Source organism: Balaenoptera musculus, chromosome 13 (genome assembly GCF_009873245.2).
Source record: "Balaenoptera musculus isolate JJ_BM4_2016_0621 chromosome 13, mBalMus1.pri.v3, whole genome shotgun sequence".
Classification (NCBI taxonomy): Eukaryota; Metazoa; Chordata; class Mammalia; order Artiodactyla; family Balaenopteridae; genus Balaenoptera; species Balaenoptera musculus.
The window spans coordinates 70,223,756-70,238,995 of NC_045797.1; the positions used below are offsets into that span (position 1 = coordinate 70,223,756).

Genomic DNA, 15,240 nt, shown 5'->3' on the forward strand with positions numbered 1-15,240 from the left:
ACTGAGTCCCGTGCCCTGCCCTGGCCTAGAAACGCCGCGAACGGGAAATGCAGCAGGAGATGATGCTCCGAGACGAGGAGACCATGGAGCTCCGGGGCACCTACACGTCCCTGCAGCAGGAGGTGGAGGTCAAAACCAAGAAACTCAAGAAGGTGAGATGCCACACCGAACTGGGTCAAGGTGTGTAAGGGCCTGGCAGCCTCTGCCCGAGACGTCACCTGCCCAAGGGGAGTGTGCTTTAGCGACCCCTCCCCACTTTGCTTGAACTGCCGACCCCCTGAGTTACACTGCGTGGGTGCTGGGGTGAGGAGCGGGAGGAGGCAGGGGTCTGGTTGGGGTGGAATAGAGCCTTTGCTCCTGGGCCAGGAGGGGCCTGATAGGCTGGGAACACTTTTACTTCCACTCTCCAGGGTTGCCATCCTCGTGGTCCTGGGTAATTTCCCCCTTTACTCTGGTGTCACCAGTGGGTCACAGTTTGGATAAGCAGGCACAGAGCAGGCCAGGGGAGTGGTGGGGAAACCTGAGGAGACTGGAGCCTGGGAGAGCTCAGAGAGGGAGCACAGGGCTCTCCAGGGATGAGAGTATTGGCCGCCAGGACCCTGCAGAGTCCATGGCCAGGGAAAGGCGTGTGCATGAGCTGAGGGCGTAGGGCAGGAAGCGGCAAATTCCAGTCTGGATTCTGCGAAGAACCTGGAGAGCCCTTAGATTGCTGAGGCGGCTGCCCCAGAGCAGGCCAGGCAGAGGCCCGGCTGCAGTGGCAGTTTCCAGGGACACACCTTTCAGTGGGTTAGGAGTGGGACAGGAAGGTTGGAGCTGCCCTCCGCACCCCTACTTTTAAGAGCCGCTGGGGAGGCAGGAGTAGGATGGGTCACCTTCCAAACTGGCTGAGGCTCCCTTCCTTCCCTGAGCCTTGGACGGCAGTCCTGATACTCGCGTCCTGATTCTGGCTCTTCTGTTACCTCGTTGTATGACCTTGAGCAAGTCTGTGCCTGAGTTTCCTCACCTATAAAAGGGGGTGTTGGACCAGAAGGTCCCTCAGGTCCCTTCAAATTTGCACATTGCACGACGTGGACAGCAGCTGAGAGAGCAGGTTAACAGGCCACAGTGTGGGAGGGACAGGGCAGCCGTTAGAATAACCCGTTTCGATGGATGGTGGGGCAGGAGGGAGCTTCAGAGGTGGGCCCTGGGCTCATCCTGGACCGAGCTGGTGGACCCTGAGCCTGCAGCTGTTGGGACCCAGGCTGGGTGAGCAGAGCCACATTGGTTGCCACGCTGCACAGCCTCTGAGCTGCACCTGTCCCCACCCAGCTCTACGCCAAGCTGCAGGCGGTGAAGGCGGAGATCCAGGACCAGCACGATGAGTACATCCGCGTGCGGCAGGACCTGGAAGAGGCACAGAATGAGCAGACCCGGGAGCTCAAGCTCAAGTAGGGCCCCTCCTCTTTCCATCTGGGGCTCTCACAGCCATCCCGCAGGCCCTGGGCCTCTCCCTGACAGGCTCCTCTCTTTCCTGAAGGCTTCCTTCCAACTGTCTCCTCACCCATGTCCACGTATCTTAGGAATAGAATTTATCTGAGGGATGGGGGAGGGCCCCATTGGAGTTTCCTCTACCTCCTGTTTCCTCCTTCCTCTCCTCGGCCTGCATTTGATGAACCCCGCAAAGTGCATGCCGGGTGCTGCCCGGGAGTAACTCCTAAGGCCCTGAGTCTATAATCTTTGCATTAGAAACTGTGATTTTCAAGCCCTATTATTTCTCTAGGGATTCCCTCCCCCTGACTTTTTGGTTTTTCCACCTTCTCTGTTCCCTCTGCCTCTTTGCTTCTTTCTTCTCATCCTTCGACCTTCATAGACACTGTGTGGTCTCATGTGGTCCCCTATCTACCTCATTCCTGCTCCCAGGTACCTAATCATCGAGAACTTCATCCCCCCTGAGGAGAAGAACAAGATCATGAACCGGCTTTTCCTAGACTGTGAGGAGGAGCAGTGGAAGTTCCAGCCCCTCATGCCCGGTGGAGCGTGAGTCTTTCACCCGTTGTCTGGGCCTGGGGACTCGCCAGCTCGCCCCCGGCCCGGGGTGGCCAGGGGCCTGGGGGAGACGGAGGTTTGAGTGGATGGGGGAGGGCTGGGAAGGATGCAGGTGGAGGATGGGTTTCCCAGGACCTAATGTTGGGGTCTCCATGAAGGAAGGAGTGTCAAGTACAGTGTCTCATTGGTCTGGGATGCAGAAAATACTAGCTGGCTAACATTTGGCCAGTCTGGTGAGTATTCATTTGTCAGATGCCAGAAACAGCAACAACAGATAATATTGCCAAGCACTAACTACGTGTTGGACACTGTAGGAGACTCTGCAGACGGAAGGTAAATCAGACACAGTCAGAGCTCACAGTCCAGTGGGGAATACGGAAAAGTAATCAGATCAAGAAATGATAGAGATGTGAGGTCTCTGTAGCCTCTCTCAGCTGAGTGATTCAGCATTTCCACCTGCTTCCACATCCTAGCTCTTAGGTAACAGCGCTAAGCGCATTTAGCTCTAGGTGTGCATTTCCCTCTGCTGGTGGCCATGAAGAACAAGACTGGATAGTCAAACCCAGCAGAGTGACTACCTCACCCAGCTGGACCACTGTCCTTTCCTTGAAAATCTGTGTACAGAGGTGCTCAGGAGGCCTGACACCAATGTACTTCCCTAGAGATTCTTTGCTCTATCTATCCTAGGAATATTAATGCCAAGATAGGGCAGGAGTCTCCCCAAAGCTGGGGTGGGAAGCTAGCTGTAGAGGTCTACAGCTTCTCACTGGAGCAACAGATGCCTACTTAATTTGTCTGCTTTCTGAAGGGCTGATCCTACGCAAGGCAACACTACACAAGTTTGTAAGTGGCAAGTTCATGAGTAAAGGACTTTTCAATGGCATCAGTTTGGATTTAAATCCACCTTTCCAATCGAAGTGGAGGCCTGCAGTAGTACATCATCTAATGCAGAAGTTCTCCACCCTGGCTGCAACTAGAATCACCTGTGAGCTGGGCTCCAGAGAGTCTGATTTAAAGGGTCTTGCATGGATCCCAGGACTTAAAAAAATTTTTTTTCAAGGCTTCCAGCTGATTCTACAGGAAGCTAGGTTCAAAAACTACTACTCCAGCACCATCTGCTGGAGGAAGATGCTGGTGAGGCTTCTGCTTCGTAGAGTTATTTTGTGCTTACAGAGTTCTTGAGTTTAAAGTTTGTAGGTGGAGGAATTTCTTTACATTGGATAGAGATGGGATGAGAGAAGCTGTGCGTTTTTAAAAAATTCTTAATTTTGAAAAGCAAGAATAGTACAAAGAATTCCCGTTTACCCTTCACCCAAACTCCCTGGTTGTTAGCATCTTGCCACATCTTGCTTTATTAATCCCCTCCCCTCAACCATTTGAGATTAAGTTGCAGACAGTCAACCCTTTACCCATATTTCCTAAGAGTGAGGACATTCTCTTACATAACCACAGTTCAGTGATCAAATTCAGGAAATTCTGTTACCTCAGTAATGTCCTTTACAGCAATTCCCCCACCGGCTCACCTGCGATGGTACATTGCACTTAATTGTCATGCCTGTTCCATCTCCTTTAATCTGGAACTGAGAATGGATCTTGATTTGAGTTTTGAAAATTTCATGCTTCAGAGGAGTTTATTCATTTCTCAAAACATTGTCCCTGCAATTTTTTCTTGACCACCTAAGCACACAATCCAGACTTCAAAGCATGATGGGTGCTTTGCCTGAAGCTAAGATAAGCTTTCTGCTTAATGTTTATGAATTTCCATTCTTTTTTTTTTTTTTTTTAATTTTCATGCTGATGCTGATGCCACACCATCAGGAATTCTTTTTTTTTTTTAATTTTTATTATTAATTAATTAATTTATTTTTGGCTGTGTTGGGTCTTCATTTCTGTGCGAGGGCTTTCTCTAGTTGCGGCGAGCGGGGGCCACTCTTCATTGCGATGCGCGGGCCTCTCACTATCGTGGCCTCTCTTGCGGAGCACATGCTCCAGATGCGCAGGCTCAGTAATTGTGGCTCATGGGCCTAGTTGCTCCACCGCATGTGGGATCTTCCCAGACCAGGGCTCGAACCCGTGTTCCCTGCATTGGCAGGCAGATTCTCAACCACTGCACCACCAGGGAAGCCCCCCGAATTTCCATTCTTTGTTCTGTTTTTTTTTTAAGTTTACTTTCTTCCTTTTACTCGAATAACTTTTAAATTAAAAAACCTTTTAAATAACTTCTCTTTCTCTTTTTTTTTTGCAAAAATAAAATGGTTTGCATACACTGAAAAAGCATTCACAGATTTTTAAAAATAAAACAGCTATCTTAAAATAGCACATGTTAAATAATTTTTAGAGTAGATACCAGTAACAACTTTTAAAAAGAAAGAAGTCCTCCAAAATATAGATTGGTATCTTTGCTTACTGTTGAGCTATTGCCTTTCCTAGCCTCTTATCCCTCTCTTTGCTTTAAAGGTGAATTTGTGCTCTCTGCATGCTCTTTTCTGGGCCTCAGAACCAGAACCTTTCTGGGCGGAGGGAGTTGCCTGTGATGTTCTTTTCCCACCTTTCCTTTCTCTTCTGAGTCCCCCCACCATCCTTCTTGCTCTTGGAAAGTAATGCAAAGAGAGAAAGATTCAGTGTTTTCTTTGCCATTAGGAAGCCTAAGAGTTCGGCTCTTTCCTCAGAAGCTGCTTGTGGGGAATTCCCTGGCGGTCCAGTGGTTGGGACTCCACACTTCCACTGCAGGGAGCACGGGGTTCATTCCTAGTCAGGGAATTAAGATCCCACGTGCCACGAGGAGGCCAAAACAACAAAGAAACAAAAAAAAACCAAAAAAAACAAAAAAAAAGGGCTCAAAGCAGGCAGTGGGCTTTAGCTTACGCTATAGTGTTTTCTTTCCCATAACTCTTCGGGAAGAACTGGTCCAGACATACATACCCCTTTGACTTAAATCTGCACACAGTTGCTCCCCAGCCTGCATTTGTACATCTCTATTAGCAGCGCTTCTAACTGGATCCCAAATGGACTGTGTTCCCTTAAAATTTTATATTAAAATTGTAAAGATATAAATACATTTACAAGCTTTTTCAAAATTATGGTTAAGTATATTCACAACTTAAACATGCTGTTTTATACAGAATATATATGTACCTCCTCAGAATACAGAGAATATATATTTTGTGTAGAAAATATCAAAATATATCTGGGTAAGGGTAAAAGATATTAAGGCAATTGTGACATCCCAGTGTTCTCCACTGTACTTAAATACGGTTGATATAAACAGGTATTATAGATTTCTTTAAGAAAAATTCCAATAAATAAATTACTTCAAAAAGACATTAATAAATACCAGGTAGTCAACTACATGCTATTCTGAATTACTACTACAAATTATTTTCTTTTTTCTAATGTCACTTGTCCATTGTCTGATAACTGCAATAAATAATATTTATCTCAGAACTTAAAAAAATATCACAAAAATACAAAAGAAAAGTAATAATAGGGCTTCCCTGGTGGCGCAGTGGTTAAGAATCTGCCTGCCAATGCAGAGGACACAGGTTTGAGCCCTGGTCTGGGAAGATCCCACATGCCGCGGAACAACTAAGCCCGTGCGCCACGACTACTGAGCCTGTGCTCTAGAGCCCGCGAGCCACAACTACTGAGTCCTTGTGCCACAACTACTGAAGCCCGCTCGCCTAGACCCCGTGCTCCGCAACAAGAGGAGCCACCGCAATGAGAAGCCCACGTACTACAAAGAAGAGTAGCCCCCGCTCGCTGCAACTAGAGAAAGCCCACACGCAGCAAAGAAGACTCAACACAGCCAAAAATAGATAAATAAATAAATAAATTACAAAAAAAAAAGAGAATAATAGATCTAGGAAGTTTTTATACAGAACAAAATTTTAAAATTACTTTCTAATGGGACTTCCCTGGCGGTCCAGTGGTTAAGACTCTGGGCTTCCACTGCAGGGGGCATGGCTTTGATCCCTGGTGTGGGAACTAAGATCCCACACGCCGCACGGTGCAGCCAAAAATCCTCAAGCTCTGACAGCTCAATAAATTCATTTTTAAATAAATTCAATCCCAATAAATTCATTTTTTTTTAAATTACTTTTGTATAGCAGCAGTTGGTGGTTAAAATAAAGTAAAAACAATTCCCTCCTAATTGGAATTCCCAAGTACGATAGTGACTCAGCACAGAGAGCCCCAGGGTAGCATCACGGTGTAAGAGTCACTGGCCTGGATCTCTGAGATCTTTTGCCCCAAGCCCCTCCTTTCACAGCGGAAGGCTGAGGGTGGCCAGGTCCTTGGACGGACGCAGCTTCCCGCATTTCGGGGCGCCCTGTGGACTGAGACTGTAGAACAAGCTGCCTCTCTGGGAGGATTGGGTCCCACTGTTTGCAACATAACTTAATCAGGGCTGAAAAACCTCTTTCTTCCCAAAGCATATTTAACTAATCAAGGCATTGTCCCATTTGCTCAATTCAAGTGTGGAATATTTTGCTTCAGTTTGGCCTGTGGTGTTCTGGGGATTAGAACACTGAAGGCTGCTCAAAAGGAGAGGAAAAAAGCATTGTTGGAAAGAAATTACCTAAAGTCATACCGTCCCTTTAGAAAGCTTTTGCTGGAAAAACGTTTCCCCTCTTCCACTAGCTGCAAGCATTTACCCCACACACTCTTCCCCGCGCCTCTCTTTAAAACAAGGAGTTATTGTCGGGGAGCTCTTGAAACACACTCTCTATCAACTTATTTTGGAAGTCTGTCCCTTTTTCTTTTTCCTCCACTATCTCTAGGCCACTGCTAGTTGATACACAATAACTTCAGGTGAGGTCCCTTCCACAATCACAAACAATTTTGTGTTAAAGTTACTTCACAAAACACATTTCTGCAGCCAGCTCTAACCATAACTATTTTACAAATACGACCTTTTATTTTTGGTTACTCATCATGGACCTTATTTTTAATTGTGTTTATACAAAACTGTCTTCTAAGGGTTGTATATTTGGCAATGTCTGTAGCCCATGGTTTACAGTTGACAAAATTCTATTTGTAACTTTAGCCATTTGCCTTTTGCAATCCCTGCTATCCTAGATTCTTTTCAAAGTATCATGGTGCAGTAGAAAGAGACTGGATTTTGGATTTAGAACGTTCTGAATTCTAGTCCCTGCTCTGCCTTGAGAAGGTTTTTTTAACCTCTCTGAACCCAAGTTTTGTCACCTGCAAAGTCGGGATAATAAAATTAAAAAAAAAAAAAATCCCTGCAGGATTATCAAGATTGCAGTGAGATAATGTGTGTGACGCGTGTTGGAGGTGGGGTGGAGGGCGTGCCAGGCCAGTACCTGGCACAGAGGAGGTGATCCGTAAATGGCTGCAGTAGTACCAGTAAGCCAGTACGATAACTGTGGGCACTCCAGAGAAACCAGTTTGCCGTCATGCCTTACAAGTGCCACAGAAGGACAGTTTGGTTTGTTGCTTTTGTTCTAGATTTTGATCTTTAAATCAGGCTGCCTCCAAATTTAGAGAGAGAGAGCATTCCTTGCTCTAAATAGAATCAGGATAGAAAGTTAAACTGGTTTCCTTTCAGAGGCAAAGTTTACCTCAGTCAGAACATGCTCAGCTCTGAGTTGAGTCCCTAGATTCATTCACAGGCCCGTGACAGCTGAAAAAGAATCTGAAACAGGGAGAAGTTTTTGCCTGCCCAGGCAGGCCGTGTGCCGTGTGAAGGGGAACTGAGAAGAGGAGTGGGAGTTCAGACATGCAGGGGGATGTTACAAGGTGGACAGCTAACGTGCAGGGAAGGAGGGATCCAGTCATGGAGAACAGTCAGATTTGCTGTGTCAGGTACTCGTAAAGGACCTAGAAGGAAAACACACCCTATGATGTTGGCTGCCGGTTTTCAGAACAAGAGGGGAGAAAGGTGGTGAGCAAACAGAGCTGGTAATGAGATTGGGGTCAGCCTCTGAGATGGGACTGAGAGAGAACTTTTTAATATTAAGAGGAAAATATATATAATCTCGTGATAGAAGCTATGTGGAGGGAGGGTCGTAAGAGAACTCTGAGGCTCTACGACGCACAGGATAGCTGTTGTGCGTTTCTTTCAAGAGGGGTGGATACTTGCAGAGCCAGGCCTCCACTCTGGGCTGTCAGCCACAACCTGCTTACTACAGAGGGATCAATCATGGAAAGTAGGCCTGAGGCAGAGGAGAGAGTAGATGGGAAGCTTGGTGTCCCAATTACAGACTCCCCTCCCCCACCCCCTTCTTCCCACCTGCCACCCAGAATAGCCCTGGCATCTTTATTGGGTCAGGCTGCCAATTCACACTGATCCACTGCTCTGCTCACCCAGCCCTGTCCCCCTGTCCTGTTCCCAGAGCCTGCAGCCTTCAAGGCACACTCAGGCCCAGGCTGTTCTGTGTGCGCTCCTGAAAGACAGCGTGGCATCCTAAAAGGAGTATCTGGGAAGACTCAATTCCGAGTCTCTTCCTAATTGTATGATCTTGGACACAAAACCGCTTTTGCTTTTCTGACCCTCAGTCTCCTTGTCTGCCCTGTCTGCACCTCAGGAGGTTGTAAAGTTCAAATGGGATGCACAGATGCACCTTATAAATGATAAGTTGTTATTTTACTGATTTTCCCACTCCCCTCCCGCGGTGCTGCCACTCTCCACATGCACAGCCCGCCCACCTTCCAGAGGGTCCATAGCAGCAAAACCAGCTGGGGCTTCTACAGCCTCATCTTCCTTGTTTTCATCTCTGAAGAGGGGTCGGCGGGGACCCTAAGTGGGATCCAGCACTCTTTTATATGCACTTGGTAAAAAAACTCCTGGGAATGTGGTTCTCGTTACTCTCTGTGGCAGAAGGCGGGCATTGTTCCGTCGGCGCCTGCACGGCTTGTTCTCCTTTTCAAGGACAGAATGTCCTATCTCTGAATTACTCAGCCTGTCTCTTCTCTTCTGTCTTCTGTCTGCCTTTTGGCTTTTTTCGTTGCTCATCTGTATCCCTGTTTGAAATTAGCAAGTGGAATTGAGAATTAATAATCATCACAACTGCCATGTGTTGAGCCCTTGCGCTGTACTGTGCTAAGTGCTTATCTTGTTTAATCTCAGCAATTCTGTAGGATAGCGGTGAGATATCTGAGGCTCAGAGATAATAAGCCACTTCCCAAGGTAACAAAGTTGTAAGGGGTAGAGCCAACATTCAAACTCAGATCTACCTCACTCCAAACCCTGTATTATGTTTTTTTAGTGGAAATAACTTGTTTTCTTTCCTATCTTTGTTTGTTTTGAATAATAAAATACCTCACACTCATTAAGTTACTGAGAGTAAAAAGTCTTAACATACCATGAGTTGGCCAGGATATAGAGCAATGGGAACTTTCTCGTAGGTATATAGCCACTTTGAAAAGCAATTTGGCAATTTGGTAAAGCTGAAAATGCACATCGGAACCATTCCGTTCCTGGGTATATACCCCAGGGAAACTTGAATATGTACTTCAAGATACCTATACAGAACTCTTCACAACAGCACTGTGTTAAATAGAAAGGGAGAGAGAAAAAGGAATTGAACTAGATGTCTATCAACAAGAGAATATATAAAAAACATATATATATAAAACATATAAAATGCTATATTGAAACCTTAAGATAGTCAATATAGTTAAACTTTAATCATCTAATCTAGAGCAGCATGGATAAATATAAAAGACATGTTTGTTGGACACAAAACAGTATAGTATGTGTACCATACAGTACAAAATTTAGAAATAGGCATACAGATACCATATATATTGTTTATGAATATCCACATATATAAATAAATATAAAAATATGCCTGACATTGATAAGCACAAAACTCAAGAGAGTGATTAATTCTGGAGAAGGAAAGAGATGGAGTCTTAAAAACTGTGTCTGCATTTTATTTCTTAAAGATTTGGTGTTAAGTATAATAAAATGTTAAGATTTGACAAAGCTGGATGATAAGCGAACAGATATATCTTATTTTCTATGCTTTTCTGAGTATTTGAAATAATTTATTAGATATAAAATTAACAATACATTGTAAAAAATTTAGATATTGCAGAAAGGCATAAAGATAATAAAAATCACCCATAATCACTCCATCTAAAGACAATCATTGTTAACATTTTGTTGAATATCCAGACTTTTTTCTAAGCATCCACGCACGTACACACACTTCTTTAAAAACAAAACAAAAAAACTTCATCTTTTTATTTGCTTTTTTATTTAATATGTTGTGGAAATCTTTTCATGTCTACATAGAGCCATAAGACAATTTAAATGACTACATAATATTCCTTCACTTGGCTGAATAATAAACTGGTCCCTATTGGTGCACATTTGGGTTGTTTCTAATTGTTTGCATTTGTAAATAATATTGCAGCAAACATCTCTGCTTATAAATTGTCCCTATCTCTGATTATTTCCTTAGGGAAATTCCTAGGAGTGGGAATTTGGGTCAAAGAATATGCACTTTTTAAAAGCCAAGCCTGGGAGTTCCCTGGTGGTCTAGTGGTTAGGGTTCGGTGCCTTCAGCACTCAGTCCCTGGTCGGGGAACCGAGATCCTGCAGACTGCGATACACGGCCAAAAAAACAAACAAAAAAAGCCAAGCCTGAGTTTTGTTTTGTATGTTTTATAAAGGATACGTTTATTGAGATGTAATTCACATATCATAAAATTCACCATTTTAAAGGGTATAATTCAGTGGATTTTAGTATATTCACAGAGTTGTATAACATTACCGCTATCTAATTCCAGAACATTTTCATCACTCCAGAAAGAAACCCCAAACCCATTAGCTGTCACTCCCCATTCTCCCCAGTGTCCCCATCCCTAGGAAACCACCAATCTACTTTCTGTCACCATGGACTTGCCTATTCCAGATACTTGATATAAATGGAATCATATCACATGTGGTCTTTTGTGTCTGCCTTCTTTCACTTGGCAAAATGTTTTCAAGTTTCATCCACCTTGTAGCATGCATCAGTCCTTCATTCCTTTTTGTTGCCAAATAATATTCCATTCTATGATATTCCACATTTTGTTTGTTTATTCATAAGTTGATGGTCATTGGGGTTATTTCTACTTTTTGGCTATTATGAATAATGCTTCTATGAACATTTATATACAAGTTTTTGTGTGGGTATGATTTCAGTTCTCTTGATTATATGTATCTAGTAGTGGAAGTACTAGGTCATATGGCAACTCTATGTTTAACTTTTTGAAAAACTGCCAAACTGTTTCCAAAGTGACTGCATCATTTTATATTCCCACCAACAATGCATGAAGCAACAAGAGTGAAGACATATGTGTCTCCTTGTGTTATACTATTTCGAGTTGTCAGGTTGTATTAGAGCAAAGAGAAGAAAATTCCAGAACCTGCAGTCTGCAGGGCCTACTGACTACCTGAATGATGCTTAACCCATCATTATATCATTTTCCCTTTGTGTTCGGAGGAAACAGAGTTAAATATAGCCTCTTCCCTACAGCAGTAGCAGCCAAATGAAGAAGCGGCCAACATCTGCAGTGGGCTACAAGAGGCCTATCAGCCAGTATGCTCGGGTTGCCATGGCAATGGGGTCACACCCCAGGTATAGGGTAAGAAGCTGGGAAGTAGAAGGGGGGGAGGGGAGAGAGCGCCCAAGGGAGGTGATGCTCACAACCTCTGCTTCCTCTACCTGCCTCATCACCCTTGCTACTCCCATTATTTCCCAAGTGCCTGGAAGATACAGGCATCAGGGCCAGTGCTCACGTCTGGCTTGATATTCCCACCACAGGCTGAGAACATCATGTTTCTGGAGTTGGATGTGTCCCCTCCAGCGGTCTTTGAGATGGAATTCTCTCATGATCAAGAACAAGACCCCCGTGCATTACACATGGAGAGGCTCATGCGGTTGGACAGCTTTCTGGAAAGACCTTCCACATCTAAAGTCCGAAAGTCCAGATCCTGGTCAGTACCATCACGGTCAGAGTGGGCAATGGACTTAGAAGGCATGGAAACCCCATGGGCTGGTTGAGGCTGAGGAGGGTTTGGGTTGTACCCCAAGGGCATGAAGGGAGAGTGGAAACTGGGGCTGTGGGGGCCAAGTTCCTACAGCGACAGGATGAGAGAAAGGAAAGTCCTCACTTTTCTGTTTCCTGCACTTCCCCACCCTCCCCTCTCGCCCACATCATCCCATCCCCCGCAGGTGCCAGAGCCCTCAGCGGCCTCCGCCTCCCACCGCACACGGCTCGCTAGCCGCCGCTGCCCTGCTGCCCTCGACAGCGCTAGACCACGAGTGACAACCTTCAGTCGGGCTGCCCATCCCCCAGACCCCCCGGACGGGGCAGCCAACCCTGGATCATCTCGCCTGCCGCTCGGTGTGCGTGCGTGCGTGTGTGTGTGCGCATGTGCATATGTGTGCGGGGTGAGGATCTGGCAGACCGTGCCTCTGCTGGCTCTTAGCCTCCTTTATTTAATTAATGTTATTTATTCGTGGAGCTCAGTTCTTGCGGGAGAGGTGCCCTCGCCTGAGCTTGCCATGGTCGCCGCACAGCCTCCTTCTCCTGACTTTAGACTCCCCGCCCCGCCCCAATCAGACCTCATGCTCCTCCCTGTCAGTTGCCCCCAGAAGGGAGGGCGGCGGTGCCTGAGAAGAGAGTGCTTTTTCTACCCAGCGCGCTCCGTAATCTCCCTTCTCCTCCTGCACTGCCGGTGAGCAGCTCCTGAGCACTTTCCGGGACTAGAAAAACGCTAGGTGTCCACCGAGGACAAGAGACGCCCATCCTGATGGTGTTGAGCCTGTGCTTCCGGCGGAGAGAGCCCGCTCTCCACGTTCTGGGTCGCAAACAACCTCTTTCGGTTTCTTGGGCTCCTTTTCAAGGACTCCAGTGACCTCAGCGACACAGCCCATGCTCTTCAGCTTTGGCAAGAACTCGTGGCTTCCCAAACTCTGCTTGTGGCCCGCCTTCCCAACCCGTGGACGCGAATTGTGAACCCACCAGTTGCTGCCTCCTTGGGACCTTCAGGAAATGGAACAGTAATAGAGACAATGTGGACAGTCATCGAGGGACGGCCCTTTGTTTCTGTCCCCTCGGAGAACTAACCTTGGCCGACAAGCCATCAGGCCAACTCCCCATCTTTGAGAGGCTGCTCCTTCCTGCTTTCATCGTTTTCCTTGCAGCTGCCTGGATCCCCGTTCACAGTGGAAGGGGTCAGTATCCTTCTCCCTCTGGCTAAACAAAGGTATCACAGAATCTGTTGCTTTTCCCCCTCACTGAGCACAGGAGATGGAGGCCCAGGCGCAACCTGCCAACTCTGCCCGTTACCCCTGTTTCTGAATCACGTTTGTTGGGCACTGTTTTGTTGACAAGACTGACCCTTTCTTCAGCATTGTGCAAATTGGTCCCTAGGGAAGTACTCCTCACTTTCCTTTGTGACAACCCAGTATGTCTCCAGGTATCTCGAGTAAATTTCTACCAAAAAAAGAGAGGTTAATTTTCATTGACTTACCTTTTAATTGTATATTTTAGTGGAAGGGTGAAGAGGTAATCATGAATGAAAACACGTGGTTTGGAATTTCAAAACGACCTAATAATGGAGTCTCCAGTTCCTAGAACATGAGGAGTTTTGTCACTGGGGGAAAGGCACGAAACTGACAGGTCTACCTGAAATTGGGGGTGTGGGAGGTGGCGGTAGGGGCCGACTAGCTGGTTTTTCTCTTTCCGTCAGGAAATGAACGCTTCTTGCACAGTTCAAGTTCCGCTCTAAGGACCGAGCTATGGTTTGGTTTAATTCAATGATGCTGTCATCGCTGCTGTAACTACGGGACCAGGTGGTTGGGCCACTCAGTTGCCACTTGCTTCTGTCCTTCAAGGAAATAACATTTTTCATCAGAGCCCAGGAGATTATTTGAGACTCAGGATTCAGATCAGAGCTTCGGCTGTGGCTGGGACAGGACCAGTGTGTAGAAATTTCCCAGGTGGCCTGGGCACAGAGGGACCTCCAGTCCCACGCTGAGCAGCCTCTCCCACTGACCTCTTTCTCATTTGTGGATGAAGCCGCACGTGTTACCCCCGTTCATCACCTGGACACATCGACTCTGCATTGTCTGGTCACTTGACCCTCACAGTCTTATAGCACAATATACCCAACTTCTTCACCCCCAGTCTGAGGGCTGGGCCCAAGGTGTGGTCAGAGGAGGAGCTCCTGCCTGCAGTTTTGTGTACGTGTGTATGTGTGCGCGTGTTTGTGTGTGTGTTTACCTCCACAGGGGACACTCTACACTCAGTGTAAGATATGCTGGGAACAGGGCCACCGCGGTGGCTGGATCTCAGTCTCGCTGTCTCTCTCTCTTTCTCTTCTTTTCCTTTTGATGTATCAAACACTTGGTTGACAAAGTAAGGGCCTTGATTAGGACCAAATTTCCATGTCTGTTGCTATGGTCTTTATTTAGGACAACAGTTAACAATGCTGTGGCCCATTCTTGTCACTCTATACATATGACGATACAGGACATATGTAATATATAAATATATATATAAAACATTACCCTCTGTCTCCTTGGCTTAGGATGAGATCTCTCTGTTGAGCTGAAATGCACCTGCAGCTCAGTGCTGCTAGCAACCTGCAGGCCCCAGCCCTGTTCAAATTAACGCAGTCGATAATAAAGGAATGAGTATCGTTACAGAGTTGGTTGCCTGCCTTCTCTTCCCTCTGACTCCTTCTACTTCTCTTTTTATGTTCTCCCTTCTCTCTCTTCCTTGTTTTTTCCAAGAGGGGTTCAAGAGTATTTGGAGCCCAGCTGCAGTGATCAGCAGCTGGGAAAAGAACCGGCTGCTTAATAAAAGGGGCTCCGTCTGAGCATCAAGGCGGAGGGGGCAGGGCTCAGGCTCTAGTCTGAAGTCTGTGCCCGAGCTATGGCAGCAGCTGATCGTGTTCTAAGCTAGTGGTCCCCTCCCAGTTAATTCTGAGCTGTTAGCAGATTTCAGAACTGCCTGTCCAGATTAGCTGTCAATATCATTTAACAGCTCTGCCCCTTCTGCTCCTCCGTTTATCAGCCAAGAGAGATTAAAACAGGCAATAACGTGTGTAAAGCACATCGATATGACTGGCACATGGTAGGTGCTGAATTAAAATAATTCAACACTAGCTTCCCCTTATCCTGTCTTCCCAGGGCCTCTTTCCCTCCCTCTGGGTTCTAGTTGTCGGCTCCCTGTAGCGTGGAAGTCTTA

General features: G+C 46.4%; 1 protein-coding gene across 2 annotated transcripts in view; it reads left to right on the forward strand.

Moving 5' to 3' along the window:
• Positions 1–14,695, forward strand: part of KIF3C (kinesin family member 3C) — a 33,933-nt gene extending 19,238 nt beyond the window's left edge. The window contains exons 3-8 of one of the 2 annotated variants that reach the window (XM_036873791.1): positions 30–152; positions 1,309–1,427; positions 1,900–2,016; positions 11,520–11,625; positions 11,805–11,977; positions 12,216–14,695. In XM_036873791.1, the coding sequence (XP_036729686.1) occupies positions 30–152; positions 1,309–1,427; positions 1,900–2,016; positions 11,520–11,625; positions 11,805–11,977; positions 12,216–12,309 (732 nt within the window). In that variant the 3' untranslated portion in view covers positions 12,310–14,695. Of the gene's footprint in view, positions 1–29; positions 153–1,308; positions 1,428–1,899; positions 2,017–11,516; positions 11,626–11,804; positions 11,978–12,215 lie in introns of both variants that reach the window. The other variant, XM_036873790.1, reaches the window with a different exon arrangement.
• The last annotated feature ends 545 nt before the right edge of the window (positions 14,696–15,240 follow it).